The sequence below is a fragment of the Myxine glutinosa genome, chromosome 8, assembly GCF_964187855.1.
Source record: "Myxine glutinosa chromosome 8, kmMyxGlut1.1, whole genome shotgun sequence".
In the NCBI taxonomy this organism is placed as follows: Eukaryota; Metazoa; Chordata; class Myxini; order Myxiniformes; family Myxinidae; genus Myxine; species Myxine glutinosa.
The window spans coordinates 102,842,074-102,854,153 of record NC_136268.1 but is presented as its reverse complement, the minus strand read 5'-3'; the positions used below and the strand labels follow the sequence as shown (position 1 = coordinate 102,854,153).

At 44.4% G+C, this 12,080-nt stretch overlaps 1 protein-coding gene across 1 annotated transcript; it reads left to right on the top strand.

Annotated features, from left to right (window-relative positions):
* Positions 1 to 1,921: 1,921 nt before the first annotated feature.
* On the top strand, positions 1,922 to 8,240 carry LOC137432172 (hydrocephalus-inducing protein). Its single transcript, XM_078783979.1, has 4 exons — positions 1,922 to 1,960; positions 2,499 to 2,729; positions 4,836 to 5,060; positions 8,108 to 8,240. The coding sequence occupies exons 1-4, from the start codon at positions 1,922 to 1,924 to the stop codon at positions 8,108 to 8,110; spliced, it is 498 nt and encodes a 165-aa protein (XP_078640105.1). The 3' UTR covers positions 8,111 to 8,240.
* Positions 8,241 to 12,080: the final 3,840 nt, after the last annotated feature.

The window sequence follows — 12,080 nt, the reverse complement described above, 5'->3', positions numbered from 1 at the left end:
TGCAGTTAACTGGTTGATTACGAATTATGTACAGTTAACTGATTGATTCATAAATTGATTATGTACAGTTAACTGGTTGATTAATGAATTGATTATGTACAGTTAACTGCTTGATTACGAATTGATTGTGTGCAGTTAACTGGTTGATTACGAATTATGTACAGTTAACTGATTGATTCATAAATTGATTATGTACAGTTAACTGGTTGATTAATGAATTGATCATGTACAGTTAACTGGTTGATTACGAATTGATTATGTGGATTTAACAGGTTGATTACGAATTGATTATGCACAGTTAACTGGTTGATTTATGAATTGATCATGTACAGTTAACTGGTTGATTAATGAATTGATTATGTACAGTTAACTGGTTGATTACGAATCGATTATGTGAAGAAACTGGATGTTACAGCACCTGGATGTTGGGGATGACACAGGACCAGGATGTTGGAGATGATACAGGACCAGTATGTTGGGGATGATACAGGACCCGGATGTTGGAGATGATATAGGACCAGTATGTTGGGGATGATACAGGACCCGGATGTTGGGGATGACACAGGACCCGGATGTTGGAGATGATACAGGACATGGATGTTGGAGATGATACAGGACCCGTATGTTGGGGATGATACAGGACCAGGATGTTGGGGATGATACAGGACCAGGATGTTGGGGATGATACAGGAGCCGGATGTTTTTGTTTTTTTTGTATACTGAATCGAGGCTCGTGAAAGAGCTGACATTTACTTCACAAACAAATCAACCAGACAAACAAAATATATAAAAAGAGGGAGCGGGAGACAAGAGAATGGGAAGCACGCAAACACTTGAAAGCACACAACATTTAAGAGCAGGGAGATGTGTGGGAGGGAGAGGGCTTGGGGGGAGGCGGCGTGGGAAGGGGGGGGGGGGGTGGGAGAAGTATAAAACACAAGGACACCAAGGACTTCCAGGACAGAAGTTGGTATTTCAAAAAGTGGGATGTTGGGGATGATACAGGACCAGTATGTTGGGGATGACACAGGACCCGGATGTTGGAGATGATACAGGACCAGGATGTTGGGGATGATACAGGACCAGGATGTTGGGGATGATACAGGACCCAGATGTTGGGGATGATACAGAACCTGGATGTTGGAGATGATACAGGACCAGGATGTTGGGGATGATACAGGACCCGGATGTTGGGGATGACACAGGACCCGGATGTTGGAGATGACACAGGACCCGGATGTTTGGGATGATACAGGACCAGGATGTTGGGGATGATACAGGACCCGGATGTTTGGGATGATACAGGACCAGGATGTTGGGGATGATACAGGACCCGGATGTTTGGGATGATACAGGACCAGTATGTTGGGGATGATACAGGACCCTGATGTTGGAGATGATACAGGACCAGGATGTTGGGGATGATACAGGACCAGGATGTTGGGGATGATACAGGACCCGGATGTTGGGGATGATACAGGACCCGGATGTTGGAGATGATACAGGACCAGGATGTTGGGGATGATACAGGACCAGGATGTTGGGGATGATACAGGACCCAGATGTTGGGGATGATACAGAACCTGGATGTTGGAGATGATACAGGACCAGGATGTTGGGGATGATACAGGACCCGGATGTTGGGGATGACACAGGACCCGGATGTTGGAGATGACACAGGACCCGGATGTTTGGGATGATACAGGACCAGGATGTTGGGGATGATACAGGACCCGGATGTTTGGGATGATACAGGACCAGGATGTTGGGGATGATACAGGACCCGGATGTTTGGGATGATACAGGACCAGTATGTTGGGGATGATACAGGACCCTGATGTTGGAGATGATACAGGACCAGGATGTTGGGGATGATACAGGACCAGGATGTTGGGGATGATACAGGACCCAGATGTTGGGGATGATACAGAACCTGGATGTTGGAGATGATACAGGACCAGTATGTTGGGGATGATACAGGACCCGGATGTTGGGGATGACACAGGACCCGGATGTTGGAGATGACACAGGACCCGGATGTTTGGGATGATACAGGACCAGGATCTTGGGGATGATACAGGACCAGGATGTTGGGGATGATACAGGACCAGGATGTTGGGGATGATACAGGACCAGGATCTTGGGGATGATACAGGACCAGGATGTTGGGGATGATGCAGGACGCGGATGTTGTACAGTGCATGACGTGTGTGCGGAGCCGTGGTAAGGCGGGCGTAACGTGTGTGCGGAGCCGTGGTAAGGCTGTGTGTGCTTCTTGGATGTTGGCAGAACCTGTGTGAATAAATCCTGATCGATTAAAACCGATCGTTGAATTCTTTGCATTGCTTGAAACTCTGAGGTAGTATGAGAGTTCTTAGGTTTTGCACAGCCCTGATGTGGAAGCTCCAACTTGCTCAGGAAACCTCCTCATCAACTGCACAGATTGTAATGTTGAAACCTGTGCAGGTGTAATCGTTGATTGTCCCTACACCCTGCAGGTAATTTTCCTCAACAAGGAGACACAAGAGTTCATCTTCTTCATGTTGATATTCCACGCGACCTCTACCGACGTCGTGCCGGTTCTGGAGTTGTCTGCGACCGTCCGGCACGGTGCTTCCACCTCGTTGGTTCTGCACAACCCTCTTGCTGTGCCCGTTACCTTCAACACTGACTGTGATCTCGATGAAGTGAAATTACCACCGCAGTTTGTCGTTCCCGCAGAGTCAAAGGTAAACCTACACCTGATGGGTTGTTTTCATAAGCCTTTAATCCGGTGTAACGTATGTTAAAGTGACAGCAAACATCCTGAAGAGTCTGTAGACCTTTGCAGTCGCCAGAACCCCACAGTTATATTGTATTCTCAGTCATTTCGTTCAGTCGTGAAGAGACCAGAGAGGACTTTCAAAACATGCAATTTCTGCCTTGAGTTGTGGCATTAGCAGCATACAACAGACGTCACTTCTGCTGTGAGGACCAGGCTGCATGATGTTGCCGCCATTACGGGAGATAAGTGTATCCGAGCTGGTGTGTGTGGCGGCCATTTCATGAGTGGTCAGTATGTCCACATGCTAGGCTCAGTATCAATTGATTTTAGTGTCGATCTTCAAGTTTGTCTACCGGGGCGGTTTCGCTGTCACATTTGTTTGTCTCCCATAATGGCGGACGGCCTTTGTATCCCTGAGTGACGTGACGTCATTGCATACTTCCTGAGTCACAGCACGAAGTCGAGGGTTTGTCACCGGACATCAACAAAATGTTGAGTTGAACCCTGATCATTTCCATCGATTTTAATAAATGAATTATAAAGTAATGGTTAATTCAACGAAAAATGAACATTTGATGATCACCCACTTTCTTAACTCGAGCAAATGAAAAGGCCTGCCAAGCTTTCGTCACCACGTTTCACCCCTCAGCCCAAATTGGACTGAGGGGTATTGTCATCACGGGCGGCGTCCGTCAACTTTTGGTTTCCGTCAATTTCAAGGAGAACGGCTTGTCCGATTAAATCCATGTTTGTAGTGTGTGTTGCGGTTGAGTAGAGGAAGGTTGCTTTCGAAAATAGGCGCGTTGCGATTTTCAATATGGCCGCCACGGCAGCCATCTTGAAATTGGTTTCCACCTGGCATGGGCTGAGGGGTTACGCCCGCCTTGTGGTGCTATTTATTAAATATGCCGCCAATAGAGACAAATCAACACATTGAATGTCCATTGGAGCTTGCTTCCCTTCAAGCTGCAACAACCATTTAAACGAGGGCTTCCGCACCAGGGTCTTCCCTCCCTGGGAGAAATTTGGGAGATGGAGTGGAGTTTGGAAGCACGTGATGTGGTTGGGGATCTGATCTCTCTCAAACTATAATCTCCTTCAGCCAGAGGCAAACAAACACCGACTGCAAACAGGCCGCACCAGCTGCACTCCCACTCCAATACTCTGCTGATTCGTGGCCGAAAGGAGATTTGAAAGCTGTTCTCCAGTGACGATGTTTGAGGAGGTGCTCCATCGTCTAAAGTCTCAATGCTGAGCGTGAAGCAAGGAAGCAGCACGTACCATTTAAAAAAAAGTCTTTGGGATGACTCAACTGGGGTTCACCTGCAGACCTCTCACACTCTAACACCAATCCACACCAACCACAACTACTCCAAACACAATCCACTCAATCCACGATCCACTCTGACCACACTCCACACCAACTACAATCCACTCTAACCACACTCTACACCAATCCACTCGAATCGCAATTTCAATGGAACCACATTGCACCCTAACCACAATCCACAACAACGACAATACATTTTTTCCCCCAATTTCAAACCGTTCCTTTGCAAGAAGACTTTAAAGTTTACATACAGACGTGAAGATTTTCTCGTGACTCGGGTTTGAAGCCTTGCTCAGACATTCATGTACGTGTGAAGATTTCCTCGTAGACTCGTATAATTTGGAAGCCTTGCTCGTAGACTCATGCAGGTTTTAAGCCTTGCTTGTGGAGTCATACAGGTTTGAAGCTGTGCTCAGACACTCATACAGGTTTGAAGCTGTGCTCAGACACTCTTACAGGTTTGAAGCTGTGCTCAGACACTCATACAGGTTTGAAGCTGTGCTCAGACACTCTTACAGGTTTGAAGCTGTGCTCAGACACTCTTACAGATTTGAAGCTGTGTTCAGACACTCATACAGGTTTGAAGCTGTGTTCAGACACTCATACAGGTTTTAAGCCTTGCTCGTAGACGCGTACAGGTTTGAAGACTTGCTCATACTTGATTGTAGCAAGCGTTGTATCCTTGCCCATTAGTTACATCCCAGCCTCCCTTTGTTTCCCTCTTGCTCCCTCCCACAATAGGCATCGATATCACTTGAGTACCGGCTGATGCATGCTGGAAATGCTGAGCGAGAGTTGAGCTTCCACAGCAATAATCTCTGCTCCATCAACTATGACCTGCGACTGGATGTACGGGCTGCACCTCCTGAACGTACATTATACTTTAAAGCCGCACTGGGTTGCATTCACGTGCAGGCTGCAAGTTTCCTGCACTACCTTTCCCAAAAAACAGAGTACACCTGCAAGGTAAATCGGTTGATACATCTGCAGACGAACATTTTCTAGTTTTTAATGTCATGTGAAAGTGAACTTGCGGAACAGTTACACATAATTACAGATATATATTGTTATGTTTTGGGGGGGGGGGGGGGAGGAGAGGAGGGGAGGGGATTTAGAGATTACTTTTGAACAGATAGAACTGCATGGAGTAGCATGGTCCATGTGCGAGTAGGTAGCCGATCTCAACGTAAAACGTAGGGACACGCCAGCTTAATAATTGTTTGTTTGAATGTGTGCCATGCAGAGTGTGAGGCTTTGTATTAAATAGCTAGGGATTAAGTTAATTAAATGTGCGTACAAAGCTCCCTGTAAACATCCACCGGATGTACCGGGTGACGAGAGAAGAGCTGGGGAGAGCGAAGCAGATATCATGGGGCTCTGCCATGTAAGGGAGAGAAAGGGGGTGGAGCTCTGATCGTCTCATTAAGGGGGTGGAGGCCAACACCTCGAGGAGCGGAGGGTTGTCAACAGAGCAAGAGGGAGGAGCCTGGAGCTCTCAGTTTGGTGTGCTCAGAGGAGCGGGAATAGTTCTGAGGAGCATGCAAGAGGATTCCGCTGAGTCTGAAGAGATCTCACAGAGTTCTAAGAGGAGAGGAGCGCTTTAAGGAGGTTGTCCTGCATGCTTGCCTTCACCCTGTGCCTACTGTTGTCGTAAGCCTGTTCGTTGTCCTGTCTATCTCCTCATAATCCTGCCTATCGGCCCCTCTCTTCCCTCCTCACCACCCGCTCATGGTTGCTCCCTCCCCTCCACTCCCCTCCCCCTCTCCCCACCATTGACCACCAGAGGTAAGTCACCCAGTTTCGTCCCTTTCCCCATTGTGATTGTGTCCGGTGTGTATTAAAATAAATGATCCCTGCAGCTGGTGGTGCAGAGACATCAGTGATAGTGCAAGAATTAGAAGTGGTTGGAGGAAGTTTAGGGAGTTGTTACCCCCATATTGACCAAGGGGGATCTCGCTCCAACGAAAGGGAAAGCGTTATGCAGCTTGCGTTAGAAGCGCAATGTTATATGGCAGTGAAACCTGGGCAAACCCAAAGAAGGATGAACGGAGGTGTGAACAAAATGAATCACAGCTTACACATGCAAGCAAAGAAAGGGCCATAAAACAATGATGATGATGATGTGCGGTGCCATACGTTCATATTTTTATACATAGTTCGTGTTTAATTAAACCTTCCCTGGTTTTGTTGTTCGGGAATAAACCCGTTTGGTTTTAAAAGAGATAAGGAGCCTCGTGATTCTCCTGAATCCTGTGCTCGAGCGCAAAGTCCGCCATAATTGATGCAGTCTTCGGGAGTTAAAGTCTGTTCAGTCTATCCGTTGAGAGGCAGTGTTAAGAATAATCGCTCTGCACATGACTATATATATATGTATATATACTGGAAGAGTCCACCCATCACCTTGTCAACGGATCTTGCTGCTAGAAGGATAAGGGAAGGAAGGGGGAGAGATATACTGCATGTACATCTTGTATGGCGGGCTTTCACAGGACACTGCATGGGGGGGATGGGGGGGGGGGGGAGGGAGGGGGGGGGGAGGTAAAGAGGACAAATTTACCCGGGCAAAGAGCACTTTAGCCTTATTGTTGCCCAGGTAGAGGAAGGAGTTGCAATACCCCCTGCCACCACCACGAGGTGGCACGACACGGTACACATTTACGTACAGAATTTAATTTATGCTTTATGCCCCCGTCCCCCATCCCCCATACCCGTGTGTGAGGCTGTGGCCACATATCAGCCCCCCCCCCCCACACCCCCCCCCCTCCACCCCCCCCCCCCCCACACACACACACACACACCGTTGTATTTGTTCCCCGAGTTTGGAGTTTGTAACTTCAAAGATGTGGCCATGCATAAGGAAACAAGGGTACAGACTGCCACAGAGAGACAATGGCGTTGTCTGTACTCGTATACGTTGCCACAGAGAGACAATGGCATATATATATATATATATATATATATATATATATATATATATATATATATATATATATATATATATATATATATATATATACGTATATATATATATATATATATATATATATATATATATATATATATATATATATATATATATATATATATATATATATATATATATATATATATATGATTGCGCTGAGTGCATGTGCATACCATCCTCCCTGTTTATGGATCTTGGAACACGTATATCATGCGATTATATATATATTTATATCCATATATGTTACATAAGGGGCCTATAAAAATGAGGGATGCCCTACATCTGGCAAATAAAATACATTTACTTCTTCATGTAACTGTATGAATCAAATTTGCACCCCTTTATATTAACTTTTTTAGAGCAGTACTTGGTTCCTCCTGAGAACACAAGGGTAGTACAGCATGCACACGAGATTTTTTGAATATCCCTTCTTTTCTATTGTTTGACATTTTCCACAAGCTATGAATGTCCCTTCATTTCTATACTTTGCCACATGGCACTAGGGTTGCAAAGGGTCGGAAACTTTCCGGAAATTTTGGAAACTTACCATGGAAAGTTTCGGGAATTTTCAATGCGTTGGAAATTTTGGGAATTTTCATTTTATCTTAGAAATGGAAAAATAATGTTATTTTTGGGAGAAAGCAACAACATTATTGTGTTCTTTACTCTTCACATAAATAAAAGAGTTTTCACATGCTTTGTGGGCTGGCTGGAGCCTTCATGTAGCTTAATTCGCTCAAATATAGGATATGTGCGAATGATGTACCACTATAGACACAATGTATACAGGGTAACATTTGTTTCAAATGATGATGTCATGACTGGTATTGTGAACTGCTCCCAAATTTACTTTGTGATTTGTCTGGAAAGTCTCTGTCTTAAAGAATATGAATGTGTCATTTTGGTATACCCCCTTCTCATCTATCATTTTGTAAGGTCTATAATTAGATACAGTCAGAGCCATGGGAATTCCCCCATCCAGTGAATAGTAATTTCAGAAAGTGGGATTTTCCATTTCTTGATTTTAAACCTCACTCTGTTCACTCAGTAGCTCCAAGGTTGAGTACAACTACAAGTTGGACATAAAGCTGCTGTATTTACCTTCAGAGCTGCTATTCCTATTGGCTGAGTTTACATAACATCTGCACTGTAGATGATTGCTGTTATTTCACCCTGGACCCAGTTTTAAGTGAGGTAAGTCTTTGTTTATTAACTATTTCTTTAAATTGATTTTCCCACACATGAAAATGTAGCTACCAGGTAAAATCATCTGAATTTAAGCTTTGACACTACACTGTATCTTTCATCTGGAATACTTAGTATGTTTCTTCTGTTTTTGCAGAATGCCTCGTGTTCCATCAGATGCATGGAAACATTTAACCTTGGTGAAGAAAGAAGGAAAAGAGCTGTACCTCTGCAAGTACTGTTCTCAGCAGTATGTGAAGAATGCTACCAAGCAACAGAATCATCTGAAAAAGTGCAAAAAGTTTCCACAGAACTTGAAAAATACAAAACAGACACAACAGCTACTCGTCAAACCTAAAGCCGCTACAGCATCTTGTCCATCTGCTTCAGCTGCTGCATCCACTTCAACTCCTTTATCCCCCTGTCCGTCCTCTCAATCCACTACAGCTGATGATGCATCCATTTCTACTGGTGCATCCACTTCAACAGCCAAACAGAGATTCTTTTTTGATTCGATTGATGAAGCCACACAACAAAAGGCAGATGAATGTCTGGCCCGTGCCATCTATGCAACTGGCTCTCCCCTCATGCTAACATCAAATGTGTATTGGCAACGATTCATCAACATCCTCCGTCCTGCATATTCCCTTCCAACAAGGCATGCACTGTCTACACATCTGATGGAAGCAGAGTATGTTCGTGTTCAGGGCAAGGTAAATGAGACAATAGAAAGTGCCGACTGTGTTGCAGTGATTTCTGAAGGATGGTCCAATATCCGTGGCGAAGGCATTATCAACTACATTGTTGGTCCAGGCAATCTAGCCCATTTTTTCACTCAACTTGGAACAAATTGCAACAGAATTTTTTTTGCCACAATGCATTTCTACAAGGTCCCATGAACAACATACTAAACAATCCCAACATGGGAAATATGTAATTTGCATAATCCAATATGGCCACCAATCTGCAATTATAGAAGTTAGTAATAGCAATGAAATAATAATTATAACACTATAATTATAATTATACTCTAATAAATAATAAATAAATACTCTAATAAATACTCTAATTATAATTATAACACTCCAACTCCATCACTCTTTACTCAAGAACAATGCATCCAGTATATTGCGGACAATGTTGACCATAACGTAGCAACACTAGATGGCACCGGGACATTTCATGGCATGGGCATCATAGCTACCGTTACACCACAAATAAAGACCTCAAGACCTGTCCCCAAAGTGTCTGTTACAGCTTCGGACATTGCTGCAGTTGGCCATATAAACATTGAGTACTTCCGTATCCCTGCAATGATGCCACCACTCACCTATCTGCCACTTGTACACACGGCAGCGGATGATCTGACATCTCAACTCGACATTCTATGGAAAACCTCCCTATTTCTTGGCTCTCCAAGACCAGCATGGTCTGGTATGATGCAAATGTTCCATCATGGCCAATATCCAGGACAGTCTTCTGTGATATTCCTTCCAATGATTGATCTCAATCCTGGTGATCCAAATTGTTTCTATTCCACACTAAAGTTTGTGTCGGCTCAGGCCATGTGACATGGTGTTACTCCTGTCCTCACATTCGATCAACCCTTGTATTGGAAAGCATTATCAATTGTTCGATCTCAACCATTTGACTCATCTCTGGCGAATGGTCCTCAAACTGGGAGGGTTTCACATGGAAATGAGTTTCCTGGGTAGCATTCCTGGGTATCTGATGACAGGTTCTGGATTGGAAGAAGTCCTTGAGGTTGTGTACGCTAGTAACACCATGAGCCACATGTTGACTGGCAAGGCTGTGTCCAGAGCAGTCCGTGGTCACATGCTAGTAGATGCTGCACTGAACACCATCCTTCTGTCCAGCGCATACAATGTACCAGTGCCATCCAAAATGAAAGCAGAGGACCCTGATGAAGTGATGACAGGTGATGATGTCGAACAACATTCTGACACAACCGACTTGACCATAGCAGCAGAAGTATATGACAATGTAGTTTCCTCTACAACATCTGTAGAAAACGTGTGTTTGGCAGATGTCTGGAACAGAATTCAAAACAAACTGAAGGAAAAGAAGGATATAATGACCACAATGCAGACCGCAGAACTCTGGGTACAATATATGGAAATGGTAGATATTCTACAGAGGTTTCCCAAGGCTGAACACACAGGCAATTGGAAAATGCATCTCCAATCAGTACGTGAAATGTTACCATACTTTGCAGCATCTGGACACACACTATATGCAAAGTTTGCATATATCTATCTTCAATTGATGTTAAATCTGCCAGAGACACACCCAGAAGTGAACAAGAAATTTGAGCAGGGATACCATGTGGTGAGACGCAGCGACAGATATTGGTCAGGATTGTCGACCGATCTCATTATTGAACCAGTGCTCATGAGAAGTGTTAAGACAAGTGGGGGACTTACAAGAGGAAAGGGGATGACAGAAACCCAGCGCTTGGTGTGGGTCCTATCTATGCCAGCATGTGCAAACATCAATGATGCCATGCAAAAGCTCAGTGGTGTGTCATATGAAACCAGTGACCAACACAAGGACATATCATCAGCAAGACAAGCTAGAGATGTCAGCGACACCCTTGACCTTATCAGTTATCTTGAAAAGAGAAACCCATTTGTTAATAACAGTGCACTGCTCAACATTGCAAATGGCATGACAGCTCAGGAAGGAGCCAATGTTGAAAGATCAAGAGAGGTTGGTGAACGGATTCTAGCGTCAATGGTTGGGATATCTGTCGATGAGTTTGTCTTCCGAAAAGCTGATCAAGCAAAGACACTCGGTACAAGATCAACTGTCAAAATCAAAGGCGAATCTGTGAAGGTGGATCCACAGCTGATATTCCAGAGGCTGATAACTGTCGCTGAATGCTGTGAAGATGTTCCATCACTGTTCAAGTATGAACTCTGTAGTCACCCTCCTGCATTGTTCTAATCTTCCTCTCTTCCACTGCAGGCCAATAAGGCAACTCTTGCTGATTCTATCTGGAAAGTCATCCCAGAGAAACAACGAGAACCTCCTGAAAATGTCCTGTACATCCTTGATGGTGGTGCTCTACTTCACAGACTATTCTGGCCAAGAGGTTCTACCTTTGATTGTGTGTGTGATCTATACACCAACTATGTTGTACAGAAATATGCTGATGCTACTGTTGTCTTTGATGGCTACAATGATGACCCATCAACGAAAGATGCCACACACATGAGAAGAACAGGAGCCTGTACTGGTGTGACAGTTCACTTCGCGGGTGAAATGGTGATTCAATTCAGAAAAGAGGATTTCTTGAACAATGCGAGGAACAAACAGCACTTCATTTCTTATCTGAGTGACAAACTGGAGACAGCTGGGTGCAATACATTTCATGCAAAGCAAAATTCTGATTTGTTAATTGTTCAAACAGCTGTCACCTCTGCACGAACAACAGACTCTGTCCTGGTGGGAGATGACACTGACTTACTCATCCTTCTTTTTCACCATGCTGAAATGGACGCACATGACTTGTTCCTGATACCAGAACCAAAGCAAACTTCAAGAAAGAACAGGATTTGGAACATGAAGCAATCAAAGAATTTGCTTGGCAGTGATGTATGTGACTGCATACTGTTCGTACATGCTATTCTTGGTTGCGATACAACTTCTCGACTATTTGGTTTGGGAAAGGGTCTAGCACTGAAAAAATCATGAACGATGCCTTCTTCTATCAACAAGCTAAAGTTTTCAGTCAAACACATCAAATGGAGGAGAAGGTTATCGCCAAGGCAGGAGAACATGCACTAGTGTCGTTGTATGGAGGTTCTGAGGAG